Source organism: Leptopilina boulardi, unplaced genomic scaffold, assembly GCF_019393585.1.
Source record: "Leptopilina boulardi isolate dan_hultmark-lab unplaced genomic scaffold, ZJU_Lbou_2.1 LbouV2_258, whole genome shotgun sequence".
Lineage (NCBI taxonomy): Eukaryota > Metazoa > Arthropoda > Insecta > Hymenoptera > Figitidae > Leptopilina > Leptopilina boulardi.
This window is the reverse complement of record NW_026137816.1, coordinates 612,771-635,407: the sequence shown is the minus strand read 5'-3', so window position 1 is coordinate 635,407 and position 22,637 is coordinate 612,771. Positions and strand designations below refer to the sequence as shown.

Below are 22,637 nucleotides of genomic sequence, written 5' to 3'. Positions count from 1 at the left end.
GGCATCTGCGGGATAATGCGAAAAATATAAATCTAAAGAGGAAGCATCTTGGGATGAAGACACATGAAAGGGGCGATGAAGCGTGTACGAAGGGGGAGGGAGAGAGAGTGAGAGAGACACGACTGGCTAATATCGTAAAGCCGCAACGTGCTCTGATTAAACATTATGTGGCTTCGAGTATTTCTCACCACATAGCTATTTTTTTCCCTGTTTTTCTTATACCGCCTTTATCCTTCTTTATATCTTATAAATACCCTCATTTCTTTCCTTTAGAAAAATAACACACTAAATGGGACTTTGAGTCCCTCATCCATAAAAGAGAGTATTGTCCTTCCTTTATTTTTTTATCTTTTTAATGGAACGATTTTTTTTTTATGGGATTTTGAATGTAATTTTAGTTTAGAAAATATTAAAAAAAACAATATTGAAGCAAAATAGTCTGTTGAAAGTAAGCGGAATGTCTACAAACTTCTGCGCATGAAATTTAAAAATTCTGAGTTGATAATTGGTGCTCAATGTCACGTGGTGTCACTAAATATGGCGGAGGTTGGAACGAACAGCTGATTACGTATTTAAGTGAATAATTGCCATTTTTGTCTTAATAATCTGATTAGAAATATAAAAATAAATAATTTCTAAAGTAAAACTATTTATAAAACCGGAAATTATTCTAAGATATTATTTACAAACAAATATTTTTGTTACATGCAGAAAAACGTGAAAAACAAAAATACGGTAACTTTTACTAAGTAAATCCTAAACTATCCGATATTTCTGGCAACTTTTGCTATTGAAATAGTAAAAATTACTATTTCCGGAGTAAACTTTACTATTTTAGAATTAATTTTTTCTATTTCCGCAGCAAAATTTGACAGAAATTTTTTATAGTTTACGTTTTTGTAAAAATAGTAATAGTTACTTTATATTTTTCTCCAAACTTTCAATACTGTTTCACTTGAGTTATTAAAAAAAGAAAAGAAAATTAAAATGATTTTCCAAACTACCCTAATTTTTTTTTTCTTTTTTTTTTGATACTCAAGTGCGCTGGACAATATTTTTTTGAGCAATTGCCTGGAAAATTTGAGCGCAAAAGTAGTATGTGTATGTGTATCTCAACGAGCGTGGAATATTGTGTTTTGCATCGCGAGAGGAGGACTTTTATTAGCAAAAAGAGACACGGTGGCATTTGCATGTAACGATGCTGAGGGTAGTAGAAATATGGGTTTTTGGGGGTGGAGAAACGGTAGCCGAGGATCGTAATTAGAGCCTAGGGGTTCTATGGAATTACGGGTTTTGTGAGGCGGGGGGTTCATTGAGAGTGGGGGGCAGGGAGAAAGAGAGAGAGATGGAAGAGAATGGGCTGGTGGACCAACTATATAGAGCCAAGCTTCAGAAAACGCCCTCTATTTCAAGGGGTATGTTTGCCAACATCGTTCCAATATGTCATCCCCTAATTTAGAATTAAAATTTAATCCAACAAAATTGCCTTCTCGGCGTGATTACATTTTATTTCGGATCTTACGTCTTTTTCCCTACTTTATTTATCTATTTTAGTGTCTATATGTATGTTGTTCTTTCATATACATAAAATCACTAATGGAAAAATTTCTTCTATTTTACAATTTACTTAATTTGATTTTATTAATTTTCTTTATTGTTCAATTGATACTAAATATTTATTAACTTAGTGATTTAATGAAAGACAAATATTTAATTAACAATAACTAATAGTTAATAATAATAAATTAATTATTCAATTAATTAAAATATTTAATCAAAAAATAAATACCAATTTTACGATCCTAATGAACAAGAAGTGAAATTTAAATAATGAGATTTTGAAAAATTACTTTCTTCATTCATTGATGGAAAAAATAAATAAATAAAAAGAATGAAATTGCTGGAAAGAACAACACTTTTGTATTTCAATGTAATTTGATACTTGTGAATCTCACCTTGGTGTTCTGAAACAGAAAATGTATTGACCCATTCATTCGCAGTGGCAATATTATTCAAGGAAAGTGGCCATTCGCATATTATATGAGACGATTCGAAGTGACCGTAAAATGAAAACAGATCGTTGAAGGAATGATTTTTTTTTCAAACTTCCATATGATCGTTGCATAACTCTTATTACCACATTTAAGATTTTATGTTGCGTTCGGACCTTCTTTTCTTCTTTATTCAGTTTGTTCATTTGTGCTCAAATTTGTCCTGTTTCAATAACCAAAAAATAACTAAAAACAACTAGAATAAATAGAACTAGATTTAAAACAACTAGAATAAAAAGAACTGGAATAAAAATAACTAGAATTAATAGAACTATAAAATAAATGTAACTAAAGAAATAAATAACTAGAATAACTAGAACTAGAATAAATATAACTAAAGAAATAAATAAGTAACTAGAATAATTATAACTAGAATAAAAAGAACTTGAATAAAAATAACTAGAATTAATAGAACTATAAAATAAATGTAACTAAAGAAATAAATAACTAGAATAACTAGAACTAGAATAAATATAACTAAAGAAATAAATAAGTAACTAGAATAATTATAACTAGAATAAAAAGAACTTGAATAACTAGAATTAAAATTAATAGAGTTAGAATGAATGTAACTAAAGAAATAAATAACTAGAATAAATAACCATAAAGTACCTAAAAATATAATTAAAAATTTTTTTTCAAAACGAAAATTTGCTCAAATATATCAAGTCAATCCAAAAGCCTCGGGCAAAAAAAAAAAAGAATTCCTAAAAGATATAATATATAAGCATTTTTTTTTCTTCTTTTTGATTATCATTTCGAATAAATATTCACCTTTCTAATATATTAATAAAAAGTAAATAAATAAACTCATCCTCGGGACCGTGTAATGTGAATGAATAAAGCAATACAGAAACTTGAGATACGATAAGCGAAAATCAAACAAGTTTCTTTGGCCGGGTGAATAATGAAGGAGAAGATCCGGCTCGGTGGTTTCCGAAGAAGGTGAAATTTACGATTGCGAACACCATTCCCCCTGATGATTTTTACTGTTTATCCCGAGACGATACTTTAAAAGGTAAGGGAGGGACTAAAATGGCTTTCGTGTCGTACCCGATATCTCTCATGTATGTGTGTGTGTGTGTGTGTTTTGCCGCGCGATATATAAATTTCTACCTCGACTCTAACAATTTCGCGGGGAAAGATTAGAGCGCGCTATTTGCGAATAATGATCGTGAATGTTTGGACATGTACATACGGTATTTTATATGTACAAGCGAAACCACGTGGATATAGGCCTTGTCGTTTCGTTCTATCCCTTGTTTTTTTATACATGAATTTCTATGTATTAGTTTCTCTTTCTCTCTCTCTCTCAATATATATATATATATATATATATATATATATATATATATATATATATATATATATATATATATATATATATATATATATATATTCCATCCCTGTATGTGAGCTGAATTTTAATAGTGTAGATACTTTGATATATATTTACATTTGTATATAATGGTCAACATATATATATGTAGACGTGTGCAGCATCCACACGAGTGGGATAATGGAGTCACCCTCCATTTGGTTTCCAAATCTAACAATGCGTCATATATATATACGATCCATGCTTTTCGATATCCTTTATTATTTGCCACGTCCTACATATATATATATATATATATAGGAAAAAAAGATGAAAATTTAAGTCTATGAATAATATTTTATTATTTGTCTATAATCTATATTAGAAGAAAACTTTCTGGAATGTTGAACAAAAAACTTTTTACTCTAAAAGTTACGGTAAATGACAAAAAATAAATATATACGAGATCAGCTGTTCTTAATAGCGTCGGCCATGTTTTATTATCACGTTACACGTGCAGCCAATGAGCGCATTTGAATTTCAATCAGAAATTAATCGAAACAAAAAACATTTGGAGCTTTTAGAAAAAGTAGAATAATTTCTAATTTTACAATTTCTGTAAAAAAAAAAAAATAAATAATTTATTTTCAAGGGGAAATCAATAGAAAAAAAAACTTGCAATTCATTAAATTGTTTTGTAATTTCATCTGTTGATTGAATCAGGAAACAATCAATTGTGACTTTCCATCCATTAGTTTTTAACTCGAGAGTTTTTTTTTTCCCAATAAAATAAACTTTCTAGAAACCTTGAATTAACTTCTAATTTTTCAATTATTAATTTCTATTTTGTTTTTTATTTTATTGTTGACTTTTTAATTTTAATTATTTTTGTATTATTTTATTTATTTGTAATTATTTGTAATTATTTGTAATTATTTATATAATATTATTTATATTGGACATTAATTTTTATTTAACATAAAATTAAGTTCTTAAATATTATTATTTGCAGGTTTTTTTTTTACTTTTTATGTTGGTGTCGAAGTGAATAACTTTGAGTCCAAGGGTGAATACACAACTTGCAGAAATGTGTATTTGTACCTTTCTCCAATTCAAGTTCTTATGTTCCTTGTACACCCACGCTTTTGCTCATAGGTGTTATTTTACAATAAAGATAGAACGGGGGCGGTGAGATTAATGCGGTTTCTAACTGTCTCGAGTGTATTTTACTTGACCATGATAATTTTTTAATCATGTATTTGACTTATTTATTGTACGTTGGGTGGTACGCTTCATGATTTATCGTATAGGGATTTTATATTTATGCATTATAAACTCCACACAATATATAAACTATCGTACACGTGAAAAATAGTTAGTCTCTTTAATGAAGTTGGGATCTTATAACTAAAAAGAAGGAAAAATAAATTATTTAATCCTTTTAATAACAGGTTTTAGACACTTTGTTAATTAAATCATAAATTTGCTATTTAATTATAGTCTTATGCATCAAAAATAAAAGATTCGCGAGAAATTTTCTAGAAAGATGAATCTTTTTTTTTAAAATATGAGATCAGCTGTTCTTAGTCGGACATGTTTTTCATGATGGTAATTTAGGAACCTTTTTTGCCAGCAGGAATTTTTTTTTTTTTATTTTCTTAACTAATTTTCAAGTTTTTTTTAACAATGAGTTTTTGACGATAAAAACGAGTCCCGCTTTCATCATATTATTGTTTTGATAAATCATTTGATATTTAATTTTTTTATTATTAAAAATTTATTAAATTTTTCTTTTACATTGATGAAAAGAAAAATGAGTTTGACAGCAAAATTTTGAAGCTAATAATGAAAATAACAGAAGAGAAGAAGTCTTTGTTCATCGTTGTGTATAGCGTGCGCACCGATCCATTCATAAATATCTCAAAACGGCTTAATTTCGCGGCTCTGAAAGCGAATAAAATCTCGAGCCGGTGAAAAACGCAGACAGTTGCCATGGGGGAGAAAAGATACGGCACAGCCACGACCCACGGCCCACTTGATCGTCGTCTCGGGTCACTGCTGCTGGCAAAAGGAAGAGAGATATATACAGCCCAAGAGAGTGAGAGAGAGAGAAGGAGAGAATAGGCGAGGATGAAAAAAGGGAAGGGGGAAAAATGGCCACGATAACTCCTTTCCATTCCCTGGCGCGTTCGGTTCTACCCAACTCTTCTCGATTTATGGTGTCTAATCCGCGCCATTTTCATTCCCCCTCCCCAAACCATCTTTCGAACGCCCTGAGAGATGCATTTTGTCCATTATGGAAGCTGCGCGAATCCACTTTTGCCAGAGATCATTTATCGTGTCCTTTTTTCAATCAGTAAAATTCTTCTCGCATTGAATTACATTGAGGAACTAAATTCATAGATGGAAAAAAATTGTTTTATTCTATTTGAAATATTTCGTAACATATATGTATTTGTTTGTATAATATATCTTTTTTGGAATTATTTCGCTTTTTTATAAATTGTCAGAGTTTTACTTTAAAAATTCTTATTATATTTATTATTTATAATATAGTATTTAGTTTATTTAGTCAAAAAAAGCAATTATTATCTTAAATACGTGATCAGCTGTTCGCTCTAACCTCCGCCATATTTGGAGACATCACGTGACATTGAGAACCAATTATAAAATCTCCAATTTGAATTTTCAAATTCCATTTTTTTCTTATTAATATATTTAACATTTATTGTTAAATATTATTATTATTATTACTAGTATCATTATTGTTATTATTATTAACATTAGTTACTAATTATTTTTATTTCAAATATTATATGTGAATAATTTAAAAATAAATAGTAAATAAAAAAAAAGTAAATAGTAATTATTAGTAAATAATAAATTGTAGTAAATAGTAAAAATTCTTGACAAGTTTGGTAAATTTTCAAGGATTCAATTTGTGAAATTTATGAAAATAACCAAGGTTTTATATTATCACTATATAAGAATAAATGTTTTAAATAATAAATAATGCAAAAAATTCATGGACAACTTTATCGCATAAAGAATTTAATGAATTATTCGAGACATTTAAAAAGAATCTCTCAACATGGTAAATATTTTTTCTAGAATTTCTAACTTTTCTTTTATAAATATACACAAGGTTCAAAATCTAATTTTTAAATATTAACTCCTAGGATAAACTTAAAATTTTTGTTAAAATTTAGTAATTTATTTTTTTAAATTATCTAGTAATTTCTTTTATTTTTTAATATTTAGTAATTTTTTTTTAATTATAGCAAAAATTTAATAATTTCACCGATAAATATAATTATCGGTATTTAAACATTATAAGGAAAAAATGAAAAAAAAAAAGAAAAATTATGAGAAATATACATCCTTATAATCTTTTGTAATATCAAACTGTAAAACTAGATAAACCGGATCGGTAGGCAACAACTACTATTTTATTTTTGCGCGAGGGGGGTCACATATTTTAATGCAAATATGAGTCATTATTATTACCAAACGGTGCTGTTAGTAGCTAATTATCATCACATTCACCGAACCAAGTTAATTTGCGATTTAAAGTAGTACATGCTCCGACGCCTCTCTAATTGTCCGCCATTAAATTTTCATAGAAATGCAACGTATGATCTTTTCAGTACAATGATTGTATATATTTCAAATGCTTTAAGTAACATAATATTATATCTGACTTTTAAAAAATTATTTTATAATTTTTTCAAATTTCTTTTTTCATTCGCAAATATTACTATTCATATATATATATATATATTTATTTTTATTGCTTTTTAACTTATTTTTTTAATAATTAATAAATAATCAATAATAATATAATATTTATAATAATAATTACAATAATATTTATAATACTTAATAATAATTGAAAAAGGCTGTTTTTAATGAATAATAAATTATTATTATTGATTTCCATATGACCTGAAAAAAAAAATCTCGCGCATATTGAAAAAATAATAATTCTCATTCAATCATCTCTGACACAAATCGATTCGCGATGATTTAAAACCCCCACATGCAGATATGTGCCTATTTATCTCGTTATAACTAAATATAAATGTCTCATTTATCAAACAGAATTTCCAACGAGATGAATGCAAAATTTACTTTTTGATATATATACATAGAAATAATGAAATTCAAAATTGAAGAATATATCTTTTTTGACGAGCACATATTTAAGAATTTTTCTAATTTTTATTTTTATAAATATTTATTTAATTCAAGTAAATATTTATTTGATTTATATTTATTTATCAAGTAACCGATTATTTGAATCGAATTTGTTTTCCAATGTTAAAAAGTAAATCATTCGTAAAATAAATTTAATATTAATTAATAATAATAATAATAATCAACCAATAATAAAACGGCAATTTATTGAACAGGTACAAATTACAAAGATTTGTTCGCCATAAACGATTTGATCAATAAATCACGCATGTTTTGTGATTGTAATAAAATATGATCAACACTTGTAAAATAAAGATTGACTGACCCGTATATTATCAAAGAGGTGTTGGTTAAAAGAGGTGAGGGGGGGGGGACATTGACCAAGGTGGTAGGAGTGGGGGATAAGTTTACTCGACCGCAATAAAACGTCAGTGTAAATGGCCTGAACGGCTTTAAATGGCCGTTAAAATCGCGTTATTGTTTTCGGACTCATCTCTCTCTTTCTCTCTCTCTCTCTCACTCACTCGTCTGTCGAAGGAGCCGAAATCGGAATAAACGTTCGGAGCGGGCAGTTGACATTTAATCGCTTTTTGAGATTTACGATCGCCTAGACCTATTGCGATCGTATATATATATATATATATATATATATGTCCAATATAATCTACCGGTGATCCTGTTCAACTTTAAGCGAATCACTGTCCAGTCCACTTGCCATATATAAAGTGTCGCCTCCGCTCTCAATTTCCACTATTTCATGGCGCGCCCCATTCGCTTTTTGATTTATATTCTCTAGATGAAAAAAAAAATTCGAATTTTAATTTTAAAATTATTAGGAAATCATCGTAAATCACAATTAAAAACTTTTTATTTGATTTTATAATTTATGAAAGAAAACTGTGAATGATATTGTAAATCATTTTTTTCGTTGTATCACTAGATGGCGCTGATGATGCTATCTCGAATACGGTGAATAAGATACAATATTTCTTCTTAACAAAAAATACACTACAAATTATTACCGAAAAATCAGGACTAAAAATAGGTCTAAAACGTTAAAAATAAAAAAAGTAAAATCACCGGAACATTTTCAAATAAAAGTAATCTAAAGAAGAAAGATAATTTTATGTAGTAAACTTTTGGTCTTCACGCTGAGAAAAGATTTTTCTTTTTTCGACAAAAAAAAGCACATATGCTGGAAAAAACGATCCGTGTCGAAATTATGAGTTCTGCAGCGTCAAAGTTTTGAAAATGGCCCAAAAGCAGGCGAGTGACTTCCGGAGTATCCTCGCGCCTTTACTTCTAAAATGGAACGTCATTGCGAAGGGCAAGCTGACTCTGACATTAACTGTCCTAAAAGGGATTTATTGCTCCTCGGGATATATATATTAGGAGAGTTAGAAAAGAGGAGGGGGGGGGGCAAGGCCAACATGAGAGAGGGTGAAGAGGAACCACAAGGGTTGAAGTTAGGTTTCCATATAGTGCGACTTCCTTGGAAAAGAGACGCACAGCCCCGGCAAACTTCCCCAATATCGCGTAGCCACAACTTTCCTCTTACCCCGTTTGGCCCTCGTGCGAGAACCGAAAGCACGATATTAAACTTAATATACGGCTGCAATTAGGCGCAGAACCCTCCATCCCTTTTCTATATATAATACGAAAACACAATACCTATATACTTGTGGTTTAATTTATTTTCCATACTTTCTTTTTTCTCCTGTTATTTATATTGTATTGCTTAAAATGTTTTTATGTTATTAAAAAAATTTCTTTACTAAAAGAAAACAATTTATAACATAACCTAAAATTTGACAATAGTTTCTATTTAATTTTCATCCAAATGTAACTTTAATTGATTAAAAAAAAAGAATTTACTGCAGTTTAACTAAAAAAAAAAAAAACATTTTTCTTTATTTAAAATACGAAAATGTGAAGTATTAATTTTTGTTTTTTAACATTCTGTCCAATTTTTCCCTAATAATACTTATACAAATAAAATAATAATTAATAGTGATTAGAGGGAGAAAAAATTTCAATTATTTTCATTATTCTCGCAAAAATGAGCACACAGAATTTAATATAGATGGTAATAATAATAATAATAATAATAATTATTATTATTATTATTATTATAATGAACTCCTTCAGAGCCCGACATTATTACTTCACTGAGAATTTAATTCTAGTGACTAACCATCTCAAATGAAAATGGTCTCGAGAAAATGGTTCTTTTTCATCAGGAAATATGTTTAATTTTTCTTTAAAAAAAGAATTTTTTAACTTTTTTCAAAAAAAAAATGTAGGTACTGTTTTTTATTAAAAAAAAGAAAAATACTATTTTTTTACTAAAGAAAAAAAAACTACTATTTGTTACTAAAAAAAAAAATTCTACTATTGTTATTACAATTACTAATACTATTCCTACTATAATAATAGTATTAGTACTATTTTTTCTGAAAAAAGTAAACCACTTTTTTTTACTATAATAAAAAACTACTACTATTATTACTAGTACTACTTTTTATAAAAAAAGAAAATTATTGTTGCTTACTAAAATACTACTTGTATTATTATTATTACTACTACTAATACTATTCCTACTACTACTACTACTACTAATATTAGTACTAGTACTATTAATACTATTTTTTACTGAAAAAAAACTAGTACTATTTTACTAAAAAAAGGAAAACTACTATTTTTTACTAAAATGAAAAAACTAGTACTATTACTACTACTACTACTACTACTACTACTACTACTACTACTACTACTACTATGTGTTACTATTTTTTACTAAATTAAACAACTAGTACTTTTATTATAAAAAAAGAAAACTTCTGTTCACTAAAATAAAAAAATCCTACTAGTATTATTATTACTAGTACTTTTAGTAGTATTTTTTTGCCAAAAACAAAAAAAAGTATTTTTTCTAAAAAAAAAAGAAAACTACTGTGTTTACTAAAATAAAAAACTAATACAATTTTTAAAAATTAAATTTTCGCTAAAAATACAAGTAGAATTAACGGGAAACTAATTTTAGTGGCATTTTATCATTCGCTGACATGGCTAAGGACACACAACTATAGCATAACAATTTCGTCCATTGGGATAACGAATTTCAGAGTTGAAGAGGATGGAATGGGGTGAGGTGAGGTTGTAGGGGGGGGGGTGTTTTTGGGAATTATTTACGTCAGTGGAGTGTTCGTGATCGTGCTAGGGACGGGGTGTCAGACTCCTCGACGACGAGGACAAAACGAAGCTAACACACACACACACACACACATACACAAAAGCACAAGAGTTGTTGCAGTTGAGCAAGGGTATTTTGCTGGTTGACTCGCCCCTGTGTGTGATATGCCGTCAGCAGGATGAAATGGTTTCCCCTCTGGTTGCCAAGGTAACCTATGGCCCACCCTTCTTGCTTTGGCGACCACCCCACACACATCCAAATGCACCCTCGATCCAACAGCACACGCTGCTTCAGCCACTTTCACGGTTCCACATTTCTGGCCAGAAGCAATTTTTACCTCACACATACACACATGCATATTTACATATATATATACATATATATGTATTTTTAAACATGTACACTTCGTATTTTAATGTGATGCATATATACAAATGTATCCACAGTCCTACACATTTGCACTCTCTTATTTGCATACAGATATATATATACTATTAGGAATTTTTAAAGATAAATTTTACTTAAATTTTTTGTTGATTTTTGTTGACATTGGATAATTTTTTTCTAAGAGAGTGAAATTTTTTTTATTGTACGTTAATAATATGTGAGCCTTTACAAGAGAAGGGACTGTGAAAAAAAAATTTTTAGGTTATATTCAGTGATAGTTTAGCCATTACTCCACTTGAGTTGCAATACTTAATCCTGAAGACGGCGCTAATATTGCTAACCCAATACGTCGAAATGGAATAATTGGAAAACAATAGTCAAAAACATAACCTAATTTTTTTTTTTACGTAAGGTCCCTTCTCTCGTGGAGAGTCACATATTATATTATCAGAAGTAGATACAAAAAAAATTATATATTTATTTGTTTCAGAGCCAAATAAATATTTATTTGATTTAAATATATTTTCATTTGATTCAAATAAAAAATTTTATTTCCGCCAAATAAATGGGCTATACAGTAGACTCAGAGACAAATATACGTTTATTTAACTCAAATAATATTATATTTGTTTCAAATAAAATATTTCTCTGGGTGTAAAACAGTCCGCTGAATGTCTGAAGATATTTAGCAGACTTTCAGCGGACTGTTTTACCTGGAATATTATTTTTATCGTTATTATTATTATTATTATTTTCGTTATTATTATTAATATTATTATTATTATTATTTTTGTTACTATTATTATTATGTGTATTATTTTTTTAAATACAATTTTAAAAAAAATTACGGGTATTAAAAAGAAAGTAGAAAAGAAAATGTTACTTTTACAAATGTAACGGTAACGAATAAAAAATCTAGGAATACTATATGTATATACACGGCTATATCAAATGCGTGAAATGTTTTTATAGCAAAAGTATATGTTGAAAAAAAATATATATCTATGTATTGTAGTATAAATGTGTGCAGTATAAATTTACACACATGTATAAAAATATGTGAATGGTAACGTATGTTTTTTAGGTGCGCGGAGAAATAAATGTGAAAAATGTTCATGGACCAAAATCTCATGAACGGCCATATTGAATTCAATATCAACATTCTTTGCATTCTGTAAAGAATTTTTTTTCCCCCACTCTTTTGGAATTATATATATATATATATATATAGTTAATGCGATTGCAAAATACTTTGAACGCCTTATCTGTATTGCTTGCGGACTTCGATATGATAAATTGCGGCATTGTCAAAGTATTTCTAAAAAGTTAATTTTTAATTAAAGAATTTTTTTTTAATTTTGTAAATTTTTTAAAAATATTTTAAGTTTTTTAATTTTTAAAAATTTTTTAAATTTTTCTAAACATTTTTTGTTTGAAGTAACAAATTTCGATTTCTTTTGATCGGAATGTTTATTTATTTTTTCTTTTATGTTGAATGAAGGTTTATTGAACTAATTTTTGGTTTTCTGAAGAAAAATTGAAATTCTGAAAGAGGCTGGAAAAAAAAAGTTGAATGAAAAGAGTATATATATAGTGAGAAATCAAGACACACGCAGGAAGCTAGTATTCTTGTCACGACGCCGCCAATCCGACGCCTGACATTGCTTCAACTATCTTCGTGTGTCTGCAAGGAAATTCCATTAGAATTTTTTTGTTGTTGTTTTTTTTGTTAACAATTGCAAGCGTTATTTCTTCGTGTAATTGCTTCTTCAAAAGATGTTGGTTATAAGATGTTTATCATTTTGTACCAAATAAGCTTTCTGCAGCGCATCTTTTTTTTTTTTTTTTTTTTTTTTTTTCTTGAAAAGTAATAAAATAAAAAATAATAAAAAAAGTAATAAAATTGAAAAAATGTAATATTGATAATTTAAAAAAATATATACAATAGTAATAAAACAAAAAAAAAAATTACATACAATAATAATAAAATAATTTCTAGAGCCAGAATTTACAAAATGATATATTTTTGTAAAAAATTCTACTGAAAATGATTTTATAAAAGAAAAAAAAATTTTCTTCCATAAAATCAGAAGTCGGTAAAAAAAAAAAGTGAATTTCGTGAGGGGAAAAAAAATACTTGACTACCTGCGGACTCATAAGCATTGCACGGTATGATTTTAACAGCTTTAAATACCCAAACACCATAAAAAAGATCATAATGCACGAGAACCTCGTGTTTACAACTTCTCGACTACTCTTGAAGACTATGAGGGAAAGTCAGGTCAGGGGTTCTTTTTTTTTTAAAAAAAGGGTTTTCCTTCGGGTCTAACTTTTTTTTTCTTCTTTAAACGTTTTGAGAAAGAATTTTCTTTTTTTATGCCCTTTTTTTGGGGACTCAACCCCTGCAATAAACTGACCATTTCACTCTTTTGTGAAAGGGAAAGCAAGAAATGAGAATGAGAGAAAAAAAGAGAGAGTTAAGATTTGTGACAACACGAAAAAAATGTTAGTCAAGGGTGTGTGACAATCAGCGACTTTTTTTTACAAGTCAAGGTCATTTCTTTTTTTTTTCTGAAGTCATAGACCATAAATTTTAGAGAGTTCCCTCACATATTATACAGAGAGAAGATAATCAGTTTTACAATATTGATAATGTTGTTTTGAATCGTTATTACTGGTTAAAATGCTCTTAGTTTGGGATAGTAATTTTTTTTTAATGCAGTTAAAAATATTCGGAATTATTTGAAATAGAAAATAAATTATTCGAAATAAAAAAAAAAGTTATTAAAAAAGAATTAAAAAAAATTTATGAGTTTTTTTGTTAAAGAAGAATTGTTTTGTTCAACTTTCAGGGGAGCGCATGTCCAATCTAAATACCCTGGACATATGCCGTTCTGAGCCGTTGTCAAAGCAGAATTTCAATGATCTTACTTGGGAGGGTCAATATTATAGTACGTATAATTTTTCAATTTTCACGCGAATCGGGTAATAATTTAATTTTTGAAGCACAAAAAACACATTTTCTGGATTTTAAAAATATTAATTTTGACAAATTTCTCAAATATAAGTTGTCTGCATTGTTATCAACAAATTTTTTTTTTTTTGGATGAACAATAGTGAAAATAAAAGAAGCTAATGGTAGAAAAATAATTGAATGATTACAGGTCCAAATGGTTGTCCGAGGCGTAGAGGTCGACAAACCTATACACGATTTCAAACGTTGGAATTAGAGAAGGAATTTCATTTCAATCATTACCTAACGAGAAGACGACGAATAGAAATAGCGCACGCACTTTGTTTAACGGAGAGGCAAATCAAGATTTGGTTTCAAAATCGACGGATGAAATTGAAGAAGGAATTAAGGGCGGTTAAAGAAATAAACGAGCAGGCTCGTCGTGAACGTGAAGAGCAAGATATGATGAAAAAACAACAGGCTGAAAAACAAGCAAAAATGCAACAGGAGCAACAAAATGCCCTTCAGCATCAACAACACCACGTTGGTGGTCTCGATAAAACGCAAACCGATCTCCTCAAGGCTGTCAGTAAAGTTCAGGCATAGGGTACAACATTGCTCACTTCACTCTCTCTTGCCTAGGAGTTATAATTATTAAATAGCACACATACACTTACACACACACACATACAAAAAAAAAATAAAACACTCGACTACGTACTTATACCTTTTGGCGAGGCCAAAACAAGCGTTAATCGTGGTCTCGCTCGACTGATTCTAGAATGTATTTTTTGTAAGACGGAAGTGACAATGAGCCATCGTGATCTTCGTATGATCGGCTTTTGTCCAGGACAACAGTGTGTCAAAAATGACACCCCTCCACCCCCCTAATTCCCCTCACATATGGCAACAAGTTGTCGAAGAGATGAAGACTGCATCGTTTACGTTTTTCCTGTTCCCTTTTAAAAAAAAGAATAGAAGAACAGAATTCCCCTTTTCAAAAATGGTCCTTTCTCTCCGAGGAACCTTTTTTATTTTTGATCCAGAAAATCTGGATATGGCTAAAGTGCAACAAATTCCTGAAAAAAAGGAATTGATAGTTTAGAGAGCCTCTTTCGTTCGTTGAACGATTCTCATCGACTCCCTATAAAAACGGCGACTTCTCAAGATTTCATCAAGATCCACAAGATTTGTCTCAAGAGCGTCTAATTTTCTTCAAAAAAAAACTATTTTGTTTGTAATAAATTTTGAAAAAATACAATTTTAAAGTCTCTTTCCGTTTAAAGTGATTAATTAGCTCAATTGGTTAAGGCGCCTTCTACTGAATGTAATTCAAGGGTTCGAATCTTCCCAACTGTGTTTTTTTTTCGAAAAAATAAATTGAAACAGTTGCTATGGTAACGGTTACTATGGAAATTGCTATGGTTGCTAAAAATGAAAATACTTTATATCTTCGAGACAATGGACTTAAATTTTTGATGAAGTGGAAATTATTCATCATATATTGCAAAACAATTACCCGGTGATTCATCTGTGACTATTCTTATGTTAAGAATTTGATGATATAAAAATTTGCAAAAAAAAAAAAAAAAAAATGGTGATTACAGCCGCAAATATTCAAGAGTCAGGGACAATGTTCTTAAGACCTTGTGGGACTCGGAATTTATATAGACGCAATGACGCAATTTAAATTAGGGTAACGTCTAATGGACTCGAGACATTCTTTATATAAAAAAAATATGTAAAGAATGGATTCAATTATTTTTTTTACCGGTGCTAAGAAGACTTTTTTTTTTGTTTTCGTTTTATTTATATTGAAATTTAATTATTGATTAAGTATATAGAAAAATTGATCATAATTCGAAAATGATAATTGGCAATTAGTCAAACTAGTTAGTCAAACAATAAAAACTCGTTGTTTTTTTAATTCCTAAATAATTTAAAAATTTGAAAAAAAATTTTTTTTTTTTTTTACTTAAAAAGTATAGAAATGAAAATAAATTATATTTTCGAATTAATGATTCTTTTTTTTCAATAGCGTTATTAAAAAGAAAAAAAAAATTTATTGTGTTCAAATTATAGTTGAATAGTAGTCATTTAAATCAATTTTGATCTGTTATTCCGGTTATGAATCCCTGTGAAAAAAATTTGTTGTTTATTGTGTTAACTTTACAAAATGAAAAAAAAAGAATTTAATTTTAAAAAAAGTTGAATTTAATTTTTTTTCTCATTGAAAATTAGAACAATTTTTTAAAATTGTTATAAATTGGTCGTTGATTTTAAATAATAAATTGTAATTACATTAAATGTAATAATTTTTACAATTTTCGCTTAATTTTTTTTTTTAATATTTTTTTTTTCACCCTTGCCAAAACGGAAATACGTATGCAGTCTAAAATAATTAAATTTTGGAGTAATATTTAAAGTAGCCTTATTCTATTTTTAATTATCAGTAGAAATTTTTTAATATTATAAAAAATTGAAATAAAAAAAAAATTGATTGCGAAAAATTGAATACTTTTTTGAATTAACAAACATAATTCAAAATTGAGAATAGAAGAGGGCTATTTTAAATGGCAAACAATCCAAATTCAAGCAATTTATCTTGGAACTTAACGACCAGGAAACATGGAAATGAGTAATAATTCTATAATACCGGACGAGTATCTCACTCATAGTACATTAAATACGTAATTTGGTGTCAGGGTAGACCTTTCCGTAGAGTAGAGCCTGTTGTTGGTATTGCTTAACTAGAATACTTATAAAAAGACAAAAAAAAGAAAAATCGTAATTAAAAAAAATTTTTTTCCCACACATATCCCAAAAATTATCAAACAAAATTTTTCGACGCATCAAAAAAAAAAAAAAAAATATTGTTTAGAGAAAACTTTTTTAAATCTCAACATTTTTAGATCTTAAGAAACTGTATAAAAATTCAAAGTTTATATATATATATATATATATATATATATATAAATAAATAATTAGAATAAAAAAAAAATGATAATTTTTGGGATAAGTGTTGAATGTAAAATGCGACCTTAAAAAATAAAAAAAAAAACGTAATTACTTCGTAAATGTATAATTCAAATTGATAAGCATATTAACTAATGAAGAGAGTCCGCGTTATCGTGCTCCGGAAGCAAGGAACGAAAAATAGAATACGTATAAAAATGTACGTAACAAATTAATAAAAAAAATAATAATTAATGAAAAAAAAAGACGACGACGACAAGCAAACTCTAATAGACGTCCGAACCCAAGGTGAAATCCCATATACATATATAAATAAATAAAAAAAAAAATTATATATATATATATAAATATAGAGTATCTATGTATAGGTAAACGTGAAGGAAAATGAATACTTTACCATTAATTATATCTAATTAAAATATTATTCTAAACAGTATCCGTATGTAATTAAGACGCGTATGCGAGTCCACACACGATATTCTCACGTATAATCTATTATAGCGAGAAGTACCCTATTTGTAATAGTATTTAGATTTTTTTTTTTCGAGGGAGCTCGCAGAATCGAAGATCGAATGAGAAAAATCTCGATTTTTTTTTTATGTAAGGGCGTGTTAGAACAATTTAAAGGGATATTTGTCTTTAAGATTTTTATTCTTTTTTTTTTTTTTCATTTTTGTAGATTGAAAAATTTTTTAATTTTATTACAATACAATTTTAGTATTAATTAATAATTTTGTAAATTTATTATTATTTTTATTATTAATTAATACTAATAATAATTTTATCATTAATTAATAAATTAATAATTATTATTATGAATAATTTAATCGAACGAGAAATTGAATAAAATGTTATTAATAAATAAAATTAAATAAATAAATTAAAATTTTTTAATTTAAAACACGATCTAAAAAGGCAAATATTCCCTTTAAAAAATAATTGTAATATAGATATATATATATATATAAACGGTTCCGCGTACTTTTGAATTGCTTTTTTTTCAGCCATATTTGGATTATAATTATTATTAAATTTTTCGCAAAACGTCAAAGAGTGTGATCACGCCCGGCACATGTATACGGCAAAATTTTTTGGAGCAGACAAAAAGTGCGTTTAGGTGACTTTGAAAAATAAAAAAAAAAAAAAAAAAAAAAGAAAAAAAAATGGTTCCGACGAAATGGTGTATCAATTTTGTAGAAAGCTTTATGATAACCTTGTATTATGATCTATTATCGCTATAGTTACGTTTGATGTTATGTCGTTAATTATTAATGAAGCGGTAGTGAGTAGAAACGATGAAGTGGCGGCGCCGATACGTCCGTAGACTCATAAAAAAAAAAAATAAATAAATAATAATAATTCGTATAAACGAGCGGTTTTTGTACAGATTACACTTACTTAGAATATTTACTGTAATTAAGGAGGCGAACGAATAAGGAGCTTACAGGACGATCTGCCAGAGTCAAAGAATCTAAAACGTTTTTTTTTTTCTATTTATTAAACTATCATTTCGTTATTATTATTATTATTATTAATATTATTAATATTATTAATATTATTAATATTATTGATATTATTATTAATATTATTATTAATATTATTATCATCGAAATGATATGATTTTTTTTATCAAAATAGTTTAAAAAAGAATGTTCTCTTTTTGAAGAAAAAAAAAAATTATTGTATCGTATTTTTAAAAAAGCAAAAACTCTTTTGTAAATATTTATTTAATTCTCCTATTTTTTCCCCCTTTGTGAGAGAATGAGAGAGTGTTACTTTAGTATTGTAATTTGTTTTTTCTTTTTGTAAGAGAGAGAGAGAGAGAGAGAGATAGGACACATAATGAGAAAATAAAATTGACGCAGACTGTCAATTAGCAATACCCTCTGTGAAGAGAAATTATTAAAGAATGAAAGAAGAGCGATTCTGTTGACCACATAATTTTTTTTTTTTTTTTTTTTTTTATTGTTCATGGTCGCCAGTGCTTTATTGTTTGAAACCTTTTATATTTTTCCCGCCTCTGATGGCGTGAAGGTGAATTTTGTTTTTTAAAAAAAAGGAAAAAATTAATATAAAAAAGAAACAAAAGAAGGAAAAATAATTATTGCGCGGGCGCCGTCCACACTCAAAAATAATAATAATAATAATAATAATAATAAAGCTTCCTGTCAGCTCGTCTCCGCATGTTCGACTTTATGAAAAATAGCGACTATTATTCATATCATATTTAGCGTTTCTATTTTCATCCATTCTCCAAATAAATCTTTGATCATTCCCTCATCCATTTTCCTCATTCCCTAATTCCCTATTTCCCTAATTTCCCTCTACATTTATTATAAAATATATGCATAAAAACTAATCTCACGCTAAAGTTCAAACTTACCGTTTTATAAGTAAGATATACAATGTTTTTTATTCGATGAACAGATTTTTTTTTTCATAACTACGAAAATATTTAATTACCTCAGAGCCAAAGTTTCAAATAATTTTGATATTAAATACAAATATTTTCCATAAAAAAAGATTTTTTTATTTAAAAAAAAAAAAAAAAAGTTATTAGGTTCTGAGATTATTATTTTTTATTTGCTTCAAATAAAAAACAAAAAAAATTATTTATTAAAAAAATCAGTAGTCAATTTTTGTTTATTAAAAAAATGTTCAACGAATCGAAAACATTGAATAGTACAACATTTTGCCCAACTTGCCAAACTCGCGACCATATTAAAAAAAAAGGTTCAAAATGGGTAGGATTTTTGAGACTATATATAATAAAAAGGCGTTGAGGACTTCTCTTATCCGAATTAAGAAGATTAGTAATGATAAGAAAAAAAAAAAAACTATAGAGTACGGCTCAAGGGATGATGATAATCGTGAAATACCAAGAGGGATGTGTGATTGCTCGTATGTTTGAGAAAAATACTATAAGCAAAAAAATAAATAAATAAAAGAATGCATACAAAAAAAAAAATAGTTTAAAAAAATTTCCCAGTAAAAAAATTGAGCGCTTATTATTCCAATCCGTCTCGTGAAAAAAATTGTTATATTTTCTTTATATCATTGTTTATTTATATGAACTGTTTATTTTACTTTATATTTTTTGCGTAATTGTTCATTTTTTTTTTTTTTTTTTTTTTTTTTGTTAATGTAAGAATGAAAGAGAAAAAGGTACTGACAGACCATGTAAGACTTAATTTAGCTTCCGTATTCTTGATAGCAAAAACGAAAAATTAAACCAGTGATTAAATATAAGGATGGAAAAAAAATTCATAGGGGGCGGGGGAGGGTTTTAGAAAAATAAATTCTGGGATTTTTTTTTAGCAATTTCCACAAAGGACGTAAAAATGAAAATTGCGCCAAAGATTTGAAAAAAAAAATTGTTTCCAGTGTTTCTAAAGATTTTTTCTTTAGTTTCAAAATAGTTATAAAAAAGAAAAAGAATAAACTCATAAAATTTGTTAAATTATGTGTTTTAATAATTTCTTGTTTTGTAACAAAAGAAAAAAAAATATTGTAATTTGTTAATTAATGTGTTTTAATATCGATTTTTTTTGTTTTCTATAAACGGAGTACAATTTTCAATTAAATAATGTAATTTTTGTTTTGAATGAATAATTTTTGTTTTGAAATGTACAAATTTTGTTTGGAATGTACAAAAATTTTGTTTGGAATGAAAAATTTTGAGTATTGTTAATGTTAAGTGTCGGGGGGGTGGGGGTTGTTGTAATATGTTCACTGTTTTCTTTTTTTTTTTTTTTGTAAAATAATCACACAATGAATTTTGGTCTACGATCTTGTTATTTCGACAGGCAGCTATTGTTAATTATTTCCCCTTGTTTTTAATATTTAGATCACATTTTCGATTGCTTCGCTTTTCCTCGCTGCTTTAATGTTTCAGTTTTTTTTTCTGTTTGTTTTATATAAATATTTAAGGGACATACTTTCAAATTTTTTTTTTTTTTGGTTTTTTTTTTTTTTGAAAGTAGCTCAATGACATTATTATAGTCTTCATGTTTCGTTTGTAATAAAATAATTTTTCTTTCGAAACAAGAAAATAATTTTTTTTTTTTGTTTTATATATGAACGAAACGTGTGTGACTTGTATTAAATACAATTGTTCTTGACGCACCGTATAAATATGGTATAAAAATGTTTTTTATAATATCTTCATCTACGTCCAACAATGTACAAGGAATTTCGCTGTGGCAAAAAAAAAAAAAAAATGAATCCAATTGAGAAAAGAAATCAAAATAAAAACTTTTTCTAAGAAAAAAGTCTTTTTTTTTCTCAAATGGAATCAATATAGCTACGAAAAAAAAAATACGTAAATAAATGTAAAAGTTCTTTTTTTTAGAAAAAGAGATTATAGGCGAATTTCCTGAAAACTTGGATCTCTCTTTTTAGAGTATAAAAAATATAAATATATATATATATAATAATAAAACTGGTTCCAATGAGCGTAAGTCTTTTAATCAAGAGATTTTTTCTCTTACGTGTTGTCTCGCTGTACCTACCCCCCCCCCCCAACCCCCCACTTTTTATTAAACGAGTCGTGGATATTAATTGATAATTCTCGATGTAAATATTAACATAACCTTAATAATAATAATAATAATGATAATATAATCGTATAATTGCCCGTGAGCTAAGATTCGTGGATCTCGCAAATTTTACCCATGGAATACCCTATTTATGTATAACACTTAGCAAAATAAGAGATCGTAGCTGTCCTACAAATACCATACAATACCACGATAAGTAATAAAAAAAAAATAAAAATAAAGTCTCATGTTTTAACTGAAACTATTAAAAAAAATTAGTATTACCACGATTGATGGCGAGACGTGAAGAATTATGACGAGGAATTAATCCAGTGACAATGAATGTAAATGTATCCATTTTTCGAAACTTGATGTAGAATTATACTCGTAAGCTATAAACTATGATACGCAGACGAAATAAACTCGTATAGTAAATTAAAATATATGATTTTTCTTCTAAAACCTTTCTGTCCTTATTTAAAAAAAAATTAATTAAGGTTAAAAAAATATATTTTAGGCAAAATGGAATTATTTAATGCAAAAAAAAAAAATGATTTAACTCGAAAACTTTTTTTTATCTAAAACAGCTGTATGTTTCTTTAGAATAGCGAAAACTTTCCCTGTTTTAGTGAAACATATCGCTGTTCCAGTGAAACTTATCGCTATTCCAGGTGAAGATTTTTTTTCCGTAAAGGCAAAAAAAATTATTTAACATAAAAAATTGTTTAACATAAAAAGTGTTAAATAAAAAAAAAATGTATAAATATCTTCATAAATAATAAGCTGTATAAAAAATATCTATAAAATTATTAATAACCAATAATTACAAAAAGAGAATATTAGACATTTTTTTTTTTTTTGAATAAATTCAAGGGGGTTTTTTTTTTTGACAATAAAAATAAGTTTGACTATTGAATAAACGTCGGCGTGGATATAACATTGTATATATAGCATTCCCTAACTCTTTTATGTGAAATTTCGCTTTCGCTATTTCGCTACTTTTACGCTTCTCTCGCTACGAAAG

At 27.5% G+C, this 22,637-nt stretch overlaps 1 protein-coding gene across 2 annotated transcripts in view; it reads left to right on the top strand.

Moving 5' to 3' along the window:
• LOC127280922 (homeobox protein abdominal-A homolog) overlaps positions 1–22,054 on the top strand; it is a 44,708-nt gene extending 22,654 nt beyond the window's left edge. Inside the window, exons 3-4 of one of the 2 annotated variants that reach the window (XM_051304324.1) lie at positions 13,999–14,097; positions 14,311–22,054. In XM_051304324.1, coding sequence (XP_051160281.1) covers positions 13,999–14,097; positions 14,311–14,705 — 494 coding nt within the window. In that variant the 3' untranslated portion in view covers positions 14,706–22,054. The remainder of the gene's footprint in view (positions 1–13,998; positions 14,098–14,310) is intronic. The other variant, XM_051304325.1, reaches the window with a different exon arrangement.
• The last annotated feature ends 583 nt before the right edge of the window (positions 22,055–22,637 follow it).